Source organism: Lactuca serriola, chromosome 2 (genome assembly GCF_051521515.1).
Source record: "Lactuca serriola cultivar US96UC23 chromosome 2, Lser_US96UC23_V15, whole genome shotgun sequence".
In the NCBI taxonomy this organism is placed as follows: domain Eukaryota; kingdom Viridiplantae; phylum Streptophyta; class Magnoliopsida; order Asterales; family Asteraceae; genus Lactuca; species Lactuca serriola.
This window is the reverse complement of record NC_136409.1, coordinates 25166233-25189125: the sequence shown is the minus strand read 5'-3', so window position 1 is coordinate 25189125 and position 22893 is coordinate 25166233. Positions and strand designations below refer to the sequence as shown.

General features: G+C 36.7%; 1 protein-coding gene and 1 pseudogene across 1 annotated transcript; both read left to right on the top strand.

Moving 5' to 3' along the window:
• Positions 1-13121: 13121 nt before the first annotated feature.
• Positions 13122-21967, top strand: LOC145090251 (uncharacterized). The gene is made up of 4 exons (XM_079028554.1): positions 13122-13206; positions 19076-19894; positions 20022-20252; positions 20370-21967. The coding sequence occupies exons 2-4, from the start codon at positions 19772-19774 to the stop codon at positions 20418-20420; spliced, it is 405 nt and encodes a 134-aa protein (XP_078884680.1). The 5' UTR covers positions 13122-13206; positions 19076-19771; the 3' UTR covers positions 20421-21967.
• On the top strand, positions 19090-19653 carry LOC145089075 (putative serine/threonine-protein kinase PBL22 pseudogene; annotated as a pseudogene).
• Positions 21968-22893: the final 926 nt, after the last annotated feature.

Genomic DNA, 22893 nt, shown 5'->3' with positions numbered 1-22893 from the left:
AAGTACAACGAAATTAACCTCGAAAATAAAGTGTTCAAGTATCTAAGTTGGGATGCATCGAATATTAGATATCATGCCAAGGTTTCCAAAAACATAAAGAACGCTCAAAGCCGGGTTATATTGAAGAAATTATAACCACTTGTATATTTACGACACGACGTTAAAACATTATTTGACGTAAAAAAAGTAGAATCTCAATAAAATGCATTTTTGCCTTAAGTATCTAAACAAAAGTCGTAGATCTCGTTGAAAGGTGAACGTGCATAAAAAGATCGCCCAAATTGGACCTCGTATGAAGAAGTTACGGATTTTCAAAGTTTCGTAACAGTAGTAGAGGGCTAAAAACTCGGATTGAAGATCGAGTGTTATTTAGCTATCGCCACCTAAACGGAAGTTGATGATCTCCTCAGTAGTAATAAAACAATAAAAAGACAAACGAAAACCGACGTCGAATAAAGAACCTATGAATTTTTAACGAACTTTAGGAGGCCTGGCCTATTAAAAATATATCATTAAAAATAAAGTCAAAACTAGCCGACGGAGTCTAAATGAAAGTTGTAGAGCATAATCTCACCTACGTGTGGATATAAAGAACGTGAAAAACGGAGCTCGTACGTGAAAGTTACGGAATTTAGAAGTCGGAAGCAGGGATTACGCCCCGCGTAATCTGGGAGTACGCCCCGCGTACTAGACCCAGAGTCGAGTCCCATCGGCCCGCCCAAGCTACGCTTAGCTAGACTCGAGTCGTAAGCCATGACGCATTTTTACGCCCAGCGTAACGACGTACGCGCAGCGTACGTGAGTACGCCCCGCGTACGAGGCAATTCCAGCCTATAAATAGAAAGGTTCAACTGCGAATTTAAGCACACATTCTCAAACCTCCAGATACTCTCACCCTTTTCCAAGCACCAGAGACCATTCCCTCACCTAGGTTTCCGCACTCGAGCCCCCGACGAAAGATTTACGCTGCAGAGATCCCCGAAGAGCCGACGACGCAACCATCCGTGGTCGAAGTTCTGCTCAACCCTAGCCCCTCTCTTCAAACTTAACGAGTGAGTTCATACCCCTACTTTTCAATTCTTTTCACGTTTTAGGGGGGAAATACAAGTACATTACAAATCAAAGTATCGTTTTTATAATATCATTCTTATAGGGTTTTGATACAGAAATAACTTTATGTTTAAAGGGCTATTATATCACCAAGTTGTTATTACCAAATGGGAACATACTTTTGGGAAACTATAATGAGTATAGTATTCAAGTGATTCATACATTTTACATATACATCTCGACAAATGAAATGCTTTCAAAAGGAGTAAAGTCTTTATTATCGTAAATCTGCTTATACCAAGTAATGTGAGACAATTGAAATTCAACGTACTCGTATGTATGCAATTCAAGTCCTGTATTATATATCTTAATCTCTTGGAGAGAGAGCGTGATACTTGTGTATAGATCTATATGGGATTGACAATCCCACACCTAAGCTGTTAGCTACAGCTAGGCCGGCAGGCCTGGGGTGACAAACGTCATAACAGTTCCAACGCCTGAAGAACGTTGTTACAGGCCATCAGGGTCATTAGCATGGTTATAAAACTCACAGAAAAGTATAAAAACAAGTTTGATTTACGGAGTTTTCATATACCTTTGCAATTATAACTGTACACAAATCTACTATTTTAGACATGAAAAACATCATGGTAGTTTCATTTTGGGACTTTTAATGTACCATCCACATACGAACAAATATTGGATTTTTGAAACAAACATTTAAAACAGTCGAGCCTTGGTAGAAGGCTACACTTTATACTAGTAGAAAATATGGGATTTTCTAGAAGTTTCAAACGTTTACAATTACTTACAAACATATTCGTTGGTACAAACTTTCTTTCAAACAATTACATGTCTTTCTTTACAGCTTTACAAATCAAGTCACATAAATACTTATGAACTCACCAGCATTATTGCTGATACTCGCTTTCAAAATAACTTGTATTCCCAGGATACGGATAGATAGGTATGACTACCAGGTTTTGTGAAGACGGAGCGATCAAGACTCGTCTTTTATTTCTGAATATTCATTTTTGTAGAATTATACTATGAAAGAACTCAAATGTAATTACAATTATACTATTAATGCAATGGATGATGTTGTTGCTTGTTTACTACTTAGCATTGTTGTGATACATTACATGACGTCCTCCGCCCCAGAACGTTTCCGCCGTTCTCGGTTTTGGGGTGTGACAGATTGGTATCATAGCATTGTTTATAGTGAATCAAGTATATCAACCCATAAAAGATATACGAACTATAAATACAATAGGGATTAAAATACTCTGATAAAGAGATTATACTTTTAAATAATAAAATATTTAAGTAAGTAAACGTGCCTGCATACATACTAAAATCAGTATCACTAGGACGGAACAAAAGTATTACGAATGTTGGGCAACACAAGTAGACTTAGAGACATATAGTCAAAACTGGGATGATATAGCCTGATCAACTATATTTTCCAAGGGTTGACTAGCATGTGCCTAAATGTGGTTGTGAGTTGCAACAAGTCTAAAAACTTACCCACAACACCACAATGGGAACAATAGAACGTAAACCTAAAATACTATAGGAGTATTTTGTGTATTCTATAAACTACTTATGTGTTAGATTCTTATACCCCAAATTACCGTATAAATAACATAGCTGGACCCCATCCCCACGACAACTCGTACTTCCCGAACAAAGGCAGTGTTGGATGGTTCAAAGAAGAACCAGAGAATGATCATCCAATACCTTTTGAATGATCACCATACTGAAGATCTTTCGGATGATGATAACCTTGATCTCGAGAAGGAGAACCTACCCCCGGTAACTTCCAATTCAAAACCCTAACCCTCGTCTAGCTCTTCATTGCCCGACACTTCCTTGGGTAGTATGCCTAGAAACATGGAGCGCGGAGCAAGATCAACCTATGTCGTCAAAAGGAGATCGAAGCTACTACCACTTAAGCGAAGGGAGCTCAGCAGACAAAGTTCTAACAATACTGATCCGCAGAGTTGATCAAAACGAAATTCAAGGCAGGACGACGCTCCATTATATCAAAGAAGTTAAATACCAATGCAAGAATGCACACCATCTACACCAATGATCTTGAAAACACTCGTGAGAGATCTAAGAGAGACCATGAGACCCTGCTGCAAGCATTAGCTGAAACACAAGCCGAAGTCATAAAACTCCGAAGGGTATACAAAGGACACCTACTTGATATGGAATGTCAACTGACTGGGATGAGAGTCCACCAGAGGGATGACCGTCACCAAAAATAGATGCCTTACTTTAATTTCCCTTGTTAAAAGAATTACTTTTCTGTCTATTCCCGATGCAGCATTTTTCTATGTAACTATCCTGTACTGTAAGTACTGTTAGTTAGGCCTTTATGCGGCCAAAACCTTTCTACTCATGATATGATGTAAGACCTTCTTCAAGATAAAATTTTCCTAAACTAATTCCATCTTAAACATCGATGATATTGACAATCGGCTAACCCCCGTGTCACTCTTTGTTCAAAAACCCTCATCAAACCCTCGTTAGAGTCTATCTGAAACATGCTTTAGTCAAAACATTGGACTATAGTAATTTAACTCCGAAAACATTTCCAAGTCTCTATAGTGGTAAGATCATGTTATTCACCAACTAACGATACCTCGGCTTGAACAACAAACATACTTCTACTCTGTACTAGGACTGCATCATAGGGATGTAGGTCAAACTTTCGAGAACATACTCTTACTCTTTACTTAAGCGATCGAAATACACCTAGGTTCAACCCTAATATCTCACGAACTCCTTTTCCTTTCGTGTTACAGAATCATGTCGCCGAAGAAAAGTAATCAACCCATCAGCCAAACACCAACTCTTCAGATTAATGCAGCTACCTTTCAAGCTGCAGTCTCAGCTGCCGTGACAACTGTTCTGAATCACCTTAACGCCAACTATGCAAATGTTAGCGGGATGGTTTTCAATAATTCCAATCCAAGTAACAACCAAGTACACCCACAAGTAACAAACTACCACGACGCTCCGAACCTCAAACCAATGAGCAACAAACGAAAATTTTGGGATAAAGTTAAAGACAAATCACCACGAGGGACTAACAAGAAACCATCACCGGTGGCAGCCTTCGCAGCCACGACATCTTTAACTCCTACCACCAACACTACAAGTATCCCAATTATCCCTAACCCGGCCAGACAGTATGCTGGAAACCTACCGAATTGCAATAAGTGCAACTTCCATCACTTAGGTAGTTGTCGTCTGTTACACTGCAAGACCTGCAACAAGAACGGACACACTCCCCGCTTCTGCAGGACTCGGGTCAAACACATTACTTCAACCACCAATGTCGAAACTTCTCGGATATGCCATCTATGTGGTTTAATGGGACACTTCAAGAGGGATTGCCCAACAGAGAAGAACGACCGTAGAACAGGAGGATTTTGACCTCAGAATGGAAAAAAAAGGCAATGAAGGACCCGACTATAATAGGGGCTCACTGCCAATCGTCAGCATTAAGTATGTCGTTAAACTCGCATAAAACTAGTGCAACTCGAGTCTTACCTTTTGAGAGATCCCGTCAGTATAAGGGGACCCTCATGTTGCATATACTTGCCTTTTGTAGTATACGTTGTTCGCAACAATAGTCTTGTAGTAGAACCAAAGTACTGTAACTCTGTTAAAAGTTGCACTGTTGTGTTTTGTCTGTAACACCCTTATAATCAAACCTAATACCGTATTTCCAAGTAAGTCCGATATCATCATACAATTTGACTCAATTCGATCCTCGCAATATCAGTTTCGTGCGTACTTCTCCTTCTCCGAAAGCATCTTTCTAGCGAAGCCGTCATTCCAGAACTCCGAAGTACTCATGCATAGAGTACCTCCATTTTCTCATCCTTTCCCAGGAAACCGCAGCAAACCTCCCCAAGGTATCACTCGTACAGTACGTCAAGTTCAAACTAAAGACCCATATGGTTGATCTGTCTCCGAAGAATGTATACATAAAGGTGGTATATAATCAAGATTCTACAGGTTTAGAATTGATGATTCCACTTTAACTTCTTTTCCTCTTTGGGATGTGAGCTTAAAGAGGAATCATTTATTCGACTACCTTTTCAATCTTAATTATATACGACTCGTATAACTGAGACTGTGATGGATGAACCAGGTATGAGTTCTATTATGAACTTCAAAACGGAGACTGCCCAAGACTGCGAGTGATCGTGTGCCCGTAAGAATAAACTTAGAAATACCTATCCTTTTCCCCTAATTCATGAGTAGTCATACTTCTTTTAGATATTCACGACAGCTAATCCACCCCAAAGTTTTGACATCATAATCAGTAGGAGTTGGTTAAGTCTACATCGAGCCGACATCAGGCGCTTTGGTAAAACAGTTCGTCCTAACCTCCCTAAAACAACGAAGCTCTAGTTATTTACCACGACAAACCAAGTATGAACCCACTCATCACTTCGTGTATGCACACTCATAAATGCTTACGAAAGGAATATCATGCATTCCTTACACACATCGCCGAGACATGCCTAGAAGTGGAGGACATTCAGAACATCCAAGAAGTACGCGACTTTTCCCAACACCTTTCCGAAAGGACAACCGAGACTACCAACACGGTGTCAAGTCAAATTCAGAGTCGACTTAGTTCCAGTAGCCAAATCACCTTATTCTCTAGCTCCAACCGAGGTGCAAGAACTTCCTAACGAACTTAACAAACTCCTCAGAAGGGGATTCTTTAGGACAAGTTTTTCACTTGGAAGAGCACCGGATTCGTCTGTAAACAAGAAAGAACGTTCCAAACGCTAAAGTAAGTCTGATGCATCGCACCAATATTATCCCTCCCAAAAAGGGGATAGAATATTGCGTGGTGTAATGCAATACATCTAACCAAGGGCTCGGTTGTGTTATTATGCAAGAGGAAAGATCACTACCTATACCTCAAGACAGTTTAAGACCCAAGAATTTGACTGTTCAACACATGACCTTAATTCAGGAGCAGCGAGGATTGCTCCGAAGATCTAGAGACACTATTTGTAGAGTACAAGGTATACTATGTTCACAAACCACAAAAAAAAACATTCAACATACATTAAACCAAGGAGAGTTATCATCCAGAAATGTCAAATGACAGAAGCAAAGTCGTATCCCGATAGTAAAAGGTTCGCTGGAATGCCAAGCGGGGACCAGAGTTCACCTGAGAACACGAGAAGCAAACTCATGTCCGTAGTATGATTATTAATACTACTTAAAACTCGAATTTCGGGACGAAATTCCCTTAACAGGGGGATGATGTGACAACCCTATTTTTCCCAAAAGCATTGTAACACTCGAAAGCTAAGTACAACGAAATTAACCTCGAAAATAAAGTGTTCAAGTATCTAAGTTGGGATGCATCGAATATTAGATATCATGCCAAGGTTTCCAAAAACATAAAGAACGCTCAAAGCCGGGTTATATTGAAGAAATTATAACCACTCGTATATTTACGACACGACGTTAAAACATTATTTGACGTAAAAAAAAGTAGAATCTCAATAAAATGCATTTTTGCCTTAAGTATCTAAAAAAAAGTCGTAGATCTCGTTGAAAGGTGAACGTGCATAAAAAGATCGCCCAAATTGGACCTCGTATGAAGAAGTTACGGATTTTCAAAGTTTCGTAACAGTAGTAGAGGGCTAAAAACTCGGATTGAAGATCGAGTGTTATTTAGCTATCGCCACCTAAACGGAAGTTGATGATCTCCTCAGTAGTAATAAAACTATAAAAAGACAAACAAAAACCGACGTCGAATAAAGAACCTATGAATTTTTAACGAACTTTAGGAGGCCCGGCCTATTAAAAATATATCATTAAAAATAAAGTCAAAACTAGCCGACGTAGTCTAAATGAAAGTTGTAGAGCATAATCTCACCTACGCGTGGATATAAAGAACGCGAAAAACGGAGCTCGTACGCGAAAGTTACGGAATTTAGAAGTCGGAAGCAGGGATTACGCCCCACGTAATCTGGGAGTACGCCCCGCGTACTAGACACAGAGTCGAGTCCCATCGGCCCGCCCAAGCTACGCTTAGCTAGACTCGAGTCGTAAGCCATGACGCATTTTTACGCCCAACGTAACGACGTACGCGCTGCGTATGTGAGTACGCCCCGCGTACTCCAAAATTACGCCCCGCGTACGAGGCAATTCCAGCCTATAAATAGAAAGGTTCAACTGCGAATTTAAGCACACATTCTCAAACCTCCAGATACTCTCACCCTTTTCCAAGCACCAGAGACCATTCCCTCACCTCGGTTTCCGCACTCGAGCCCCCGACGAAAGATTTACGCTGCAGAGATCCCCGAAGAGCCGACGACGCAACCATCCGCGGTCGAAGTTCTGCTCAACCCTAGCCCCTCTCTTCAAACTTAACGAGTGAGTTCATACCCCTACTTTTCAATTCTTTTCACGTTTTAGGGGGGGAAAATACAAGTACATTACAAATCAAAGTATCATTTTTATAATATCATTCTTATAGGGTTTTGATACAGAAATAACTTTATGTTTAAAGGGCTATTATATCACCAAGTTGTTATTACCAAATGGGAACATACTTTTGGGAAACTATAATGAGTATAGTATTCAAGTGATTCATACATTTTACATATACATCTCGACAAATGAAATGCTTTCAAAAGGAGTAAAGTCTTTATTATCGTAAATCTGCTTATACCAAGTAATGTGAGACAATTGAACTTCAACGTACTCGTATGTATGCAATTCAAGTCCTGTATTATATATCTTAATCTCTTGGAGAGAGAGCGTGATACTTGTGTATAGATCTATATGGGATTGACAATCCCACACCTAAGCTGTTAGCTACAGCTAGGCCGGCAGGCCTGGGGTGACAAACGTCATAACAGTTCCAACGCCTGAAGAACGTTGTTACAGGCCATCAGGGTCATTAGCATGGTTATAAAACTCACAGAAAAGTATAAAAACAAGTTTGATTTACGGAGTTTTCATATACCTTTGCAATTATAACTGTACACAAATCTACTATTTTAGACATGAAAAACATCATGGTAGTTTCATTTTGGGACTTTTAATGTACCATCCACATACGAACAAATATTGGATTTTTGAAACAAACATTTAAAACAGTCGAGCCTTGGTAGAAGGCTACACTTTATACTAGTAGAAAATATGGGATTTTCTAGAAGTTTCAAACGTTTACAATTACTTACAAACATATTCGTTGGTACAAACTTTCTTTCAAACAATTACATGTCTTTCTTTACAGCTTTACAAATCAAGTCACATAAATACTTATGAACTCACCAGCATTATTGCTGATACTCGCTTTCAAAATAACTTGTATTCCCAGGATACGGATAGATAGGTACGACTACCAGGTTTTGTTAAGACGGAGCGATCAAGACTCGTCTTTTATTTCTGAATATTCATTTTTGTAGAATTATACTATGAAAGAACTCAAATGTAATTACAATTATACTATTAATGCAATGGATGATGTTGTTGCTTGTTTACTACTTAGCATTGTTGTGATACATTACATGACGTCCTCCGCCCCAGAACGTTTCCGCCGTTCTCGTTTTTGGGGTGTGACACCATTACTGACCAAAATACCATTATATGTGATGACCGAAATACCCTTTTCTGTCATCCATACGTAAATGATCAAAATACCCTTTTATGTCAAGAGTGAACTTAAAAAGGCACCATCCATACATAAATGACCAAAATACCCTTTTGTGTCTTTTTTGTCATGAGTGAAATTGAAAAGGCACCATCCATACATAAATTCAAATAACCATCATCCTAATACATAAACTTTAAATCCATATTACCATCATCCTAATACATAAACTTTAAAACAAATTACCATCATCCTAATACATAAACTTTAAATCCAAATTACAATCAACATTAATCAATTACAATAGCTTTTCCCTTAGAATTTCCTGGATCATTAACACCACCAATTGTTTTGCCTAATTTCAGCTTCAATATTCTCTCTGACTTTCTTCTCCTTATCCTCTTCAAAAACTCTGAAATTGGCTTAACCCTTGCCTGCTGAACCTGGATAATAGGAACAACCTCCTGAATTTGAACATTATCAACTTGGGCATTGGGATTAACCTCATCATCTTGAACAACTTCCTCACCCTCCTCAGCCTCCTCACCTTGAACAACTTCCTCAACCACAACAGCTTCCTCAACCACTTCAGCTTCCTCACCCATAACACGCTCATCACCTTCATAACTTCTAGGTGGAGTAAGTTGCATAGAATGACTAAAATCCCCTACACTACTGGATTCAACATTAGTAGGAGTAACTTGCATATCTTTTTGAGTAGTATCCATCTCAATTGGAGTCATTTCAACCTCTACATGTTGTTGTAGTTCATTTGTACTACCCTATATGGCATGATATAATTATGTTAGTGACAAATCATATGTAAATAAATTTAAAATTTAAATGGTTTTACCTGTCCTGCATTTTGCTTCACACAAACTTTTTGTTTCTTATGTTTCTTCACATTTAACTTTTGGGGCCTTCTCTGTGGACAAGTGGCCATGTTGTGACCTATCTCCTTGCAAATACTACATCTGATTTTCTTTCCAGATTTAGAAACCCTATGTGTTTCTGTATTCTCTGTAGTGGATTTCTTCCTCTTTGTAGCTAGCCTACTAGGCATCTTTCTACTAATAGGAGGCAATGGTGGAGTATAATTTGTCTTTGGCCACATGTCACTGCTATTCATGGGGGTAATTTTGTAATTGTATGCCTTCCTAAATGTGATAGTGCTAAGCATGTTGTGTACATAGGCTTCTACATCCTTATTAAGAAATGATATGCTAGCTACAGAATGAGCACATCCATATCCATTCAATTTCCACAACCTACATGAACATGTTTTCCTTTCTAAGTCCACCTCATATGCATCTGTTGCTCCCCTTACCTTAAACTCGTTTAATCCACTTGGTAGTACCTGATAATGCCTTTGAGCTTTTTTAAGCAAATTCACCTTATCCCTTATCTGTGGACAAATATGATTTCCCCATTGTTGTCCCATTAATTTCATGTTGTAGAGTCTTTCCATCATTTATAATCTTAACTCCTCTAACATGGTTATTATGGGCTTCTTCCTGGCATCTACCATTACAACATTAAAACTTTCTAAGAAGCCATTTTCAACTGCATCACAACACCTCCCAACTTGAAAGAAAGCTCTTGACCATGTTTTGGGATCTTTCTCCATGAGATATTGATGGGCATCTGGGTTCAATGTATCAATTTCCTTTATCACAACTTTAAAAGCATGCTCAGTTGTGGCTTTAGATGCTCTCCAAAAAAAGGTATGATATATGGCACCCGTGAATCTCTTCTAAAAATTCTGGCAAATATGTCTAGCACATTACCTGTGCTCTACATATGGCAGCAACTCTTTAACAGCCTCTATCAAACCCTATATTAGTACAAAGGTTTAAATCAGATAGTATAAAATAAATATAGATGTATTACTATGTAAAATACTAACCTTATGTTGGTTTGACATTAAACTGAAACCATTGCCTAAATTCAAGTTTAGATCATCAATGAGAAGCTCTAAAAACCACTTCCAATTCTGCTTGTTCTCCATATTAACCACTGCCCAAGCAATAGGATATCTTGTCATTTGCATCCCTCCCAATAGCACAAAGCAATTCCCCCTTACAAACACCTTTAAGAAAACATCCATCAAGACCTATTATCCTTCTACACCCTTCAATCCAACCTTGTTTAACTCCTTGAAAACAACAATAGAACTTACTAAAATATTTCTTTCCATCTAGACCATCCTCCATATCTAGTTTCACAGTTGACCCAAGATTTGTCCTTAATATCTCATGACCATATGACCATAACTTACCATAATGTTCAACAAGGCTACCTTCAACAAGATTCAGTGCATACTTCTTTGCTCTTCTACATTGCCCCATACTAACTTGGATACTAAACTTGGCCATTACCTTTACCCTAAGCTTCCTTACACTTATTTTTTTGACTTTGTACAATCTCTTTGGTATAGTGACTCCCAATCCATGCATATGTCACCAATGATCCAAACTTGAAGTTCCTAGCACAATTATGATAAACTTTTAGTGACTTGATTTGGAAACTCTCTTCATCACTCATCCAAGAAGCCCATAATCTAAATGTGCAAGCACCCTTGCTACACCTCATCAAAAGTCTTTTCCTATCATTTTTTTCTAAATGCAATTGATATCCATTAGCTACAGCATAGTTACACAACACTGATTTTACTTGCCCTGGACCCTTAAATCTCATCCTTAGAATAGGTTTTTGTTTTTTCCAGTGTAATAACTCATTAAAAATAGAATGAGTTTGTATGTTAACTTCAACTTCTCTCCCATTTTCATCATCTACAATGTTGTTTTCATCCTCATCAGCAACACATAGCTTACTCAAGAAAGGATCATTTGATGTCCTATTCATATGCACTACATCCTCATTAAATTCAAAGGCAACATTTCTAAGTTCATCTATGTTGTCTTCATTTTCACCATCAATACAAGACTCATGTTCATCATCATCATTATCTTCATCATCAAGCCACCCATCAACACAAACCCCAATATGATCCACATAAACCGAAATTACATCATCTGTTCCATAAGCATCAAAAATAAAAGCAGCATATTCCACATCATCTGAAATGGGATTAAGCCCTTCCATCAGGGAATTGCCTGGTTCATAGTAGTAAAACTTTTTACACTCTTCATGCATGAAACGTTCGCAGAAGGTCACAAACTCAGAATAAGTCATAGAAGAAAAGTTGACATCAGTGAACATGGTTATCACACCACCAGTGTAAGATAAAGGATTTCAATTAAATACCCCTTGGTAGTTGTGTTCCACAATCGCAAACACTCCATTAGGTTCCGATTGTGCCATTGCTGCGACTTCTTTGTTTTTTCAGCTCGATCACAGGAATGCTTCACAAACCCTAACTCAGTTTCTTTTACAGCTGAATAATAAAGACGAGTGAAGTTCGATAGTTGAAGACGAAAGGCTTTAAGCTTCGTATATCATTAATTGACGTGACATATCTCACATGACATTGGATTAGGCCAAAAATATATATTAATTGACAAATATAAATTGTCAACCGGGAAACCTTCTAAAAGTTGTTAAAATGGTGTAATTAATAGGTCAATTACTAGTTTAGTGGTCTAATATACCAAAAAAAACTTTAAGGACCAAATTAGCCAAATGAAGAATGTTTCATGTGTTCTACTGACATTATCCTAAAATTATTTCATGCCAAAACTAACCGTCACAAGGGTTGGGAATGGTTGTGACTTTCCCTCCAAAAATAACTGCAAATGTTGATAGTATCGGTTGTTGAAGAGAGATATGAACATAGTGTATCGTTGCTCTATCGGATTTTTTTCTCGAAAAGCATACAAACGACAACAAAGTATTATGTGTTTGCGATTGGATTAAGTCTGTAATCCAAATCGATTCTATTTGATTATCATTTGTGCAACCCCATACATTGGATCACATTACAGAATTCCGAAAATATATTAAACATCAACGAAATTATTCAAGTACATATAATCCTATTTCTAATGGTCGATTTAAAAAAATATTCAAGTACATATAATCCTATTTCTAACGGTCGATTTAAAAAAATAATACTAAAAGGTGATATTCAGTGGGAGTCCTATATATCATCTTCATAGTTTAGGATCGATATACCATAATATATACTCCCATCTGTAGAACCAATCAAACAATAAAAATATGTTTAGCAACACTACGCGGTTTACGGTTGACTTTCTAATTCCAAGTTGTTAATACTTAATAAGTTATAATTAAAAGATGATAGTAGAATTTTTATTTTTAATTAAATATTGCTAATAAAGAAGCCATTGGTTGATATATAATAATTTACAATTTCCCTTCCGTCACTGGTACACGTCTTTTGTAAATAACATATGCTTAATACATTGGCATAAGCTTTATCGTTGCAGCAATACGGGTGAGAAAGTTAGCTTCAGGTGCCGCAAATTCTACACCCATATTTAGTTTGTGAGGTACTGAGGTGGTGTTTCTCCGATCAACCGGTCAGATATTTAATACCTAATCATATATGATTAAATTTTCGTCTTTATCATCTTATTTTATTTTAGTTTACCGCTATCAGAGTTCCGCAAACACCTATCAGTGTAAGCCGTTCAGTAAATTACTGTATTTAAAGTATCTTTTAAGAGGTTAAATTTATTTGTTTTTCTGATAAATTGTTGGTTTATAAGCATGCTAATTGTGATATCATGTCTTTGAAATGATATGATAATATAAATAAAATAAGTATTCTTGCTTATCGTGATCTAGTTTCATGAATTTAAGAGTAAATTACATGAATGATTTCTATAGTTTGGTGTAGTCTTTGTATTTGGTCCTTATTTATTTATTTTTTTAAATTTGGATTGTCCGTGTAATATTTGGTCTGGTTCTTGATTCTTAGTTTACAACGTATTTGGTTTTAGGCGTTTCGGGTGCGGTTGGTTTGGTTCTAAACACCTTCTTAGATAACATATTCCTTAGTAGAACCGAACTGGAACTGGTTAGTGGTATTCGACCCAATTTTCTATTCTTAGTTTTCAGTTTTTCGGTTTTCGGTTTTTTGGTTCACGTCCGGTTTACATGCCTAGTGTTGATGACCATGATGTAGGTAGCATCCATTGTGACATCTAATGCCACGACAAACACTTCCTCTCAACAACCACAAATTTTGTAGGCACACATGAATGAATATGGTTTTCGGATGAAAATTTAGTTGGCAATTTGACATTTACTTCTCAACTAGCTATTGAGAGAGGTTAGGGTTTATATTTTTTTTTTCTTTCTAAATTATAGCTCTCTTCAACATTATAAATACTCACATCTTCTTAAGGATGAGCATGGTCGGGTTGGGTCGGTTTTAGGGTAAAACCGAACCCATCCAATAAATTTCGGTATCTGGGCTTAAGAACCTGTTGGGTTCGGTTTTAAGTTGGTTTTGGTTTCTGAGTTTGTGGGCCGGTTTCATCGGTTTTGGGTTCAACCCATGGGTTTTGTGTTTTGGGTTTAACGCGATGGGTTTCGGGTTGTAACCCATTTTTAGCAAATATTTATGACTTAAAAACTAAAACAAAATTAACAACCTAGATTAAAAAACCTAAAAAACACCAATTACAATATTAAAAGTATGTTGCTAAAAGTTTATAGCAATCAAGTTTAACAAACAACAAACTTCAAATGGTATATATAGTTTCTATTTTATAAAAATATATAAGCCAGGTCCGTTTTAAGGCGGGTTCTACTGAATGGGTTGGGTTGGTTCCTATGGGTCGGTTTTAAGTACTAAAACCGAACCCATAACCCATTTTTCAATTTTTAAAAATTTAAACCCAAACCCAACGGTTTGGGTTTGGTTTCGGTTTCTCGGTTTTGGTTGGGGAAGCCTCAATGAAGTTGCTCCAGGATCCAAACCACATACATATGCAAGTAGAAAAATGGCAGCCAAAGAAAAGATGATTCACTTGCTCATTCTTAGACTTGCACAAAATGCACAAGGTGGAAGGTAAGGTAACCGTCGCTTGATAAGATTTCAAGCAACCTACACTCGAATTAATAATACCCTCCAAACAAAACAATTGATTTTAAGGGCATCCAATTATCCAAATAAAGCTCCTCCCATTTTCATTACGATCCACCTTGGCAACCGAAAATACCTCATAGAGGACACATAGAACTACACCCCCTCCATTTCCAAAAATCAGTTGCATCAGTGAGTCTAACCTCAACCAAGGCAGCCGAAAGGTTCAACAGAGCAGACGATTCACATTAATATATAATTTAGTCTGGAAGTTGGATATAGGATCATCATTATTATTATGCATTTGAATAATTGGCTCAAAAATATTGAGCTCTTCTTTTGACTTGAATAGACCACTTTTACCCGTCTAAATATTATAAGTTTGAATTTCATTGGGAAATTGATGTCAACGCTCCACTACCGAGTTCATTAACGAAAAGAAAAGAAAATGAATGATCTTCTTTTCCTTTCTCTTTGATTTCTTCCCATTTAGGACAATTTCTATGGAAGATTAATGTAAATCTTCCTTTCTTTTCTCTCCTCTTCCTTCCAATAAATAAAGTTATGAGCAATGATTTTTTTTCCAATCCTCCCGCCTCCTTTGCTTTCTCTCCTTAAATGAAACTCTGTAGCAATACATTCACGTCCCCAGCTTACCCGACCATTTCTGTTCTTGGAGACCGGAATTCCATCCATGTTTAATCGCTAGACAATGTTGTGTTTTTAAATATTACCTCCAAACCATCCAACAAGAATTTTTTTTGGCCTAACATGGTAGACCTTTGTGGTTTTCAATCACCAAGATGTTGTGAAGGCAACCATTAATCGGAATTGAAACTAATTCCTTGATCCAACCGATGATTAGTCAATATTCACACTCTACCAACATCTATATGCTTATTATCTGTACACCCTTCATAAACAATGACCCCTACTCTCGCTATTTTAGAGAAATCTTTTACGGACCAAACACAGAATGGTAGAACACATATTGTTAAGAACGCTAATATGTTCTTTGCCTAAAATCTTGGGTCTATCTGCATAGTTTTGAGAAACAATTTTGCCATATATCCCTTGAGTTTTGAAGAAACTCAGCAACTACCAATGAGTTATCAAATTCGATCCGGATGCATAGTTCTCAAATATAGGAGATTTTTACATTTTCCAAAGCTTTCGGCTCCGATCTATATTCCAAATATATATTTCATTAGCTTGTAGGTTTTAGTTCATTGATAAGAGATCTTTGCAAACATTCTTTCATAGACATAAAGGAGATTATGTTCATTACAAGTTGTTCAGCCTCCTCCCCTACTATTCCAATTTTCAACTTGGTTGAAGTTTGTTCCTTGCCTTTTTTTTTTCCTTTGACTATTTATGCTTATGTCAACTCAGCCCTTATCGGTTCATCATTCTTTAACACTACAAGTCTACACTCTTGAGTTTCTCCTGCCTAACCACCACACTTTGTCATTTGCTTTCGATTCTCATAGTTTCGTTATTCTTTCTTCTATATCTAGCGGAAATTGATCTCATTCTGAAGGAACCCAACCAAATTCCATTAAGTCTTGACAATGTTTTATATATATTTTACCCCAACAAACTTCACAAAACCAAACCTTTTACCAATTACGTTCCTCTTTCTAGCAATAAAAACATCAACCATACTCGTGTACAGATATAAAGTTTTCCACAAACATGCTTCCTTTTCTTGCTCTGGGACATCACTTAAAGGTGCATAGGCTCACTTCTATGCAACTACAATTCTGTCTTTTTCCGGCTAGCTTAAGCCATCCTTCCTTCCTACGCATGACTTGTAAGGCTTGTACTCTTATGCAATTTAGGGACATTTTCCTAAGACCATTGGTTAATGATATTTTTAACCATTTCATCTTCTAATTACATTGTATGCTCAGTGTTTTCATTTAATATAAAATTTCATATCAATGATTTGTTTCATCTTGACAATATTAATTTTTGGTATTTTGATAGCTCACATGTTCTGCATACCAATCTCCATGTTATCATATGGATGTTATAAAACCTACACTTTACCTTGGTGCACAAGGTGTAGAGGTGTAACAGGAAAAATAAGAACAATTGACAGAACATGTGAAGAGAAAAACAAAAGGAGAGAACACGAAATTACTTGATCTACAAGCTTTATTAGTAATAGAAGGATGAATACTTTATTAGTCTACCATATGTTCCGTATTTATACTAAAGGCATCCACAATGCATTGAACTCTATAGTGTTCAATGGAGTGCCACATCATCATTCACTATTTCATACAACTCTATTCATTTTTATCCCACAATGCATTAAACTCTACAAGTTCAATGGAACATGTTAAAAAATATTTATTTAAGGATTTAAATACTTTCCTTTTTCCCATTGAAGAGTTCAATGACCATTGAACTCCAAATTCATTGAATGACAAGTAGGCATGGCACCTCATTCAACTTTTCCATTAAACTCTCCATTGTGGATGCTCTAATAAAAAAGACTCCGTAAACTAACAAAAAATGTGGAAATATGGTAAGTTTCCAAACAATGCACCTGGGTCCCTGATTCTGAATTAAGCCAACAATTTCCCCCTAATTCAGAATTCATCACCTTCTTCACTACTAACATACTTCTCATCTCTTCAAACCTTACTTTTCTTGTTATTAATGACCACGTTGCCTTTAACAAGATCAATCCAAGCAACATTTAACCCGTTACTTGGAATTTCTTAACCAAACACTAAATAATGAACGCTAAAAGACACTGACCCGTGATTGGTAAGCTACCTAACCGTGACACACTGACCCGTACTAGTGACCTGATAAATAATTGATTAACACGACCATATAGATTACCCCTTAATCATGTTTTCCCACACTTCACTTACAACAATGTTTCATCACATTCTTTTCAAACCATCTCGATTGTCGACCTTTCCTTGGTACCTGACACCTCTGTCACATCGAAAGTCTTGTCTTGCTCAACCCCTTTTGATTTTTCACAAAACACCTGTAACATGTAACATGGAATCCCGTTGGACATTTTCATTACCACCTCGATTTTTTCGGGATCTACGACCTTTTCCTCGGCCACATCCAGAACTTTGTGTTGTTTCTTTATTATCACTTGTCTTGACAACCATACCTTTGCTATTCAAACCTATTTTAAGAGATTCTTTCATAGAAAAAGAAAACAAGGTCACCACCACCTTTAGCATCTTTTATTGCCTGCAATACGAACCAAACTCAAAGCTAAAAATTTTGATTTCATTACGCTCGTCTTTTCCATGCCTTTGGTTAATTAATCTTCCTTTATCACAGAAACACGTTGATCAAGGATGGAACCTGCTTTCAAGACTTCAACCTCTGATCATAACATCACAACCCCTTTAAAAGAAAGCCCGGTTCTTACCGCGTTTGCCTTGTAATGAAGGGTTACACCTTTTCTTGAAACCGACATTCTACATCTTCACGATCCCTAGGCTCTGATTCCATATGTTATCTAAGGGTTGTTATAAAACCTGCACTTTACCTTGGTGTAAAAGGTGTAGGCGTGTGCCATGAAAAACAAGACCAAGAGACAGAACATGGGAAGAGAAAACAAAAGGAGATAACACAAAATTACTTGATCTACAAGCTTTTTTATTAGCATAAGGAAGAATTCTTGATAAAAACACAGTTAACATATGTGCCGCATGTGGGGAATTAATTTTCTCTGGAAATCCTTATGAGGGTTGGATTTGTCCGCTTATGTGGAACTTGAACTCGGGATGCACGTTGAAATATTGCTTGTACGCTTCCGTTGAATCGTTTGTTGTTTCAAAAAAAAAAAAACCAAGTCTAACATATGTTACCTATTTATACTAATAAAAAAGACTCCTTAAGCTAACACAAAAGCTGGAACGTAAGTATCCAAAAAATGCCCCAGGGAATTTTTGTCCCATATTGTGAATTAAGCCAACAGACTCCACATACATGTAGGCACTTCCTGACAATGCTGATCTTTGACTCGATTAAGACAAACCTAGAGTTCCAAGTTTTATACTCAACTTAGTTTCTCGTAAACCATCTATTCAGGGCGATGTTAGTATATGTTATTTTTTCGTCTATTTTAGTCTTGGTATTTTATAGAATTATATTAGTTTATTTGTTTATTATATATTTTTCCGTCAGAAAAAACTTGTAGTTTATTATTATATTTTATCTTATTTTTAAAAGCAATATATAGATGCATTGTTAACCCTTTCTGTTGTAACATAAAATCATTGGTTCAAGATATTATATTTTCTTTGTAAACCTTTAGATTGGATACTACATCAAAATTTTCTCATAGTTTGTTAACCCTTTCACAGATATTGTGTTACTAATGGAAATTGCACAACACTTAAAGATACCACTCGAGGAGATAATAGTAGCCACTAAAAACTTCGACAAACAAAATTTCATTGCCAAGGGTGGATTTGGGAGTGTCTATAAGGGCGAACTCTCATTGTTTGGTAGGCTCATTGAGGTCGCTGTTAAGCGATTAGATCCTCAATCAGATCAAGGGAAACGTGAATTCATGACAGAAATTTCAATCCTTTCACGTTATACACACGAAAACCTAGTCTCTCTACTTGGTTTCTGTGAAGAGGGTGACGAAAAAATACTTGTTTATGAACATGAAAGTAGAGGGAGCCTTGACAATTATATACAAAACCCAGACCTCACATGGATGCAACGTCTTAAAATAAGCATTGGCGCTGCTCGTGGCATAAATTATCTTCATGACGAAGTAGGGCAACAACATAGAGTCCTACACCGAGACATAAAGAGTGGAAACATTCTGCTGAACAAGGAATGGGAAGCAAAAGTATCAGATTTCGGATTATCTAAAATAGCACCCGCACATATACAACACACTTTTGTTATTACCGGTGGTGCTATTTGAAATATTGTGTGGAAGACTAGCATATGGAAAAGGATCCGAGTCTCTAGATGTCTTGGCTAAAAGCAAGTATATAGATAACAAATTGGATGAGATCATTATTCCTGAATTGAGGAAGCAAATGACGTTGAGTTCCCTTAACACCTTCTCAGCAATTGCATATCAATGTTTGAAACCTGATCGAAGTGAACGTCCAACAATGGCTCACATTGTTGAAGAACTAGAAAAAGCATATAATATTCAAGTAAGCTTAACTTTACATAAGTAGTTCGTTACATTACAACAACTTGCATATACATTATACGTCAAATGATTATTTTATTTATCATGGTCCGTAGCTCACCTGTCATTTTTGTATGGTGTATTGCAAGGTGTCTCTCAAAACTGCAGAAGTAATTCGGGTTGGATATTGGGGAAATACATCTAATGGAGGTTCCCAAAATTGTTGGGATTTCATACTTGAAAAAGATCATAAATTAAAGAAGATAACTATCGATCATGGTGATCATATATACTCTCTCACGTTCACTACAGAATCCAAGGGTATTTTGTACACATCTGAAAAGGCTGGTGGTAGGAATGGTGGAGGCACAGTGAGTGAGGTAACTCATTTTTTAACAAACGTACACATACATGTTGACTCATTTATTTACTTGTTACAATTATGAATAGTTAAAAGATGTTACTTTTTGGCAAAATTCCACTATGTGCTTTTCCAGAAGAAGTTTGAAGAGAATGAGGAGCTAACTGGCATTAAGGGAACAATTTAAGTATTAACATCAGGGCATACAACTATTTCGTCACTAACGTTTATTACAAACGATACGAAACGTGGGCCGTTTGGTCGAAAAACAGATACCCCTTTCTATATACTATGGGAAAAAGGAAAATTTGGTGGATTTTATGGTCTTGCACACAACATTATTGATGGCATCGGTGTCTACATGAAGTCTTCATATGACGGATTCACACGGGTTGGAAAATGGGGAATGAAATCTCAAGGACGTTCCCGATAACCAATGGTCTTTCCGACTCCAGAAAAATCATTGTCTGAAGACGATAACAATCGATCATGGTTATCTTATATACTCTCTCATGGCCCGGCCCATGAGGGCGGGCAAGCTGGGCGACAGCCTAGGGCCCATCGTTTGATTGGGGCCTCTAAAAAGGATTTATGTTATAATTATATATTAGCAGTGTTAATTTTTAAACAAATATGATTGTAGATCAATTGGAAAAGGCGCTTCCTCTATTATTCTCTATCAGGTGTGTCCCGAGTTCAATTCTGGCAATGTGTATGATTTTTTATATTTATAATATTAAATGTTATTGTAATTTGTATATATCAAGTTATTTTAGACATTACACAGATGCCGGCAGGTTTACACACAAATGTAAACAGTTAGTTTATAGTTTACACACTTCAATTATTCAAATTATTTTTTTAATATTACACAAAAATCTAATTATAAATTAACAAAACTATTTATTTTTTTATGAAATAAAAGCTAATTATTTATCTAATTTTATAAGAATCCTACACACGAAGAATTTATAAATTGAGTTTTATTTAAGAGGCTCAATTTTAGAACATGATGATAGTTTATTTATTTATTTTTTAAAATTTTTATATTTACTTAATATTTCTTTTAACAGAAAAATATAATTCACTCCTAAACTATCATTAATTTAATCTATGTTTTAAACAAAACTTAAAGTCTCGATCCAAGAAAGAAAGAAAATATTTGATACCGTTGCTCAAGAACAATTTTTTTCAAAGAGCCCCTTTTTTGTTCTTGCCCCGGGCCCAAAATATGCTTGGACCGGTGGAGAGGAGAAGAGAAAACTTTAGATAAGGCTAGTGGTAGGGCCGGTGGAGAGGTAGTCTTTGAGGTGAGGACTTAACTAAGTGTATATGTCAACAAAATTTCGTATTTGGTATACTTTTTAAATGAAATGTTTACTTTTTTGGTTCACTTCTCCTTTCGTTTTTTGTTGTTTATTCTTCTCAGGTTAAATTTGCTTGGGACGAGGAAATTATTGCTATTAGTGGAATTGTCGGTATCTCAAGGGGATTTTATGCTGGTTATACGATCATATCGTCTCTCACATTCATCACAAACAAAAGAACCCATGACCCTTATGGTAATGTAACAAGAAAAGCCTTTTAACGTACCATGGGACAAAGGATCATTTGCTAGATTTTATGGTCGTGCTGGTGCATTTATCGATGCTATCGATGTATATTTGAAGACTACTGTATAACTAACCATCTTATACAGAGCGAAAGAATAAGGGATAATATCACTTATACCCTACGGACTTCTTTGTTTTGGTTTAAAAGATCACTGATGTTATTTTTTGGTCTTCTAAAGATATAAAACCTATTTTTATGTGTTAAAAAGCCATTATCAAATATTTAAACGGGTCATCCGGTAAACATTTGCCTAGTCACAAAGGTTGAGTGCCACATCATTTAAAACTTTGCCAAAGAAAAGAAGGAGAAAGTCTAGAGGGATGAGAGCAAGAACCCCAAAGTATTTGCTACATTTCCATCTTCTTCTCTCTCACTTCTGATTATCTTGCCACAAATAAATTCCAAAACCAGTTGGGGTTGGAAAACTCTTCTATTAAACACTAAAATAGAATTACAATAGGAGGAGCAACTCTCACACTCAACTATTACAAAAAACCAACCCTCATTAACACTCTCACTCTAAGTGTTATACTATCTAATTCTCTGTGTTTTGGGATGCATACAACTGAAGAATGAAGTCTCTATTTATAGTCTTGGCAGCCACCATTTTTGTTTCCTTCATTAACTATGTTCATCATAGGGTTGGAAGAACTTGCTACCCTAGGTTTCTTTATGTCAACAAAGTTGTCTACTGTAGCTTTGGAGGCTGGAATACAACAAATCTCCCCCTCCAGTCTCCGTCCAGCAATCCTCATCCCAACTACGTCAACATATAGCTTGTGTTTCTCTTGTGTCACCACCTTTGTCAACATGTCTACATGATTGTTGTTGGTGTTGATCTTTAACAACTTCAATTCTCATCCCTCAATTGCTTCTCTAACCCTGTGATAACGGATATCAATATGTTTTGAGCGAGAATGGTACATCGAGTTCTTACTCAAGTCTATAGCACTCTGACTATCGAAATGAATAATGTACTCTTCTTGTGGAAAACCTAATTCTTGAAGAAACCGTTTGATCCATATAAGCTTCCTCCCATCTTCAAC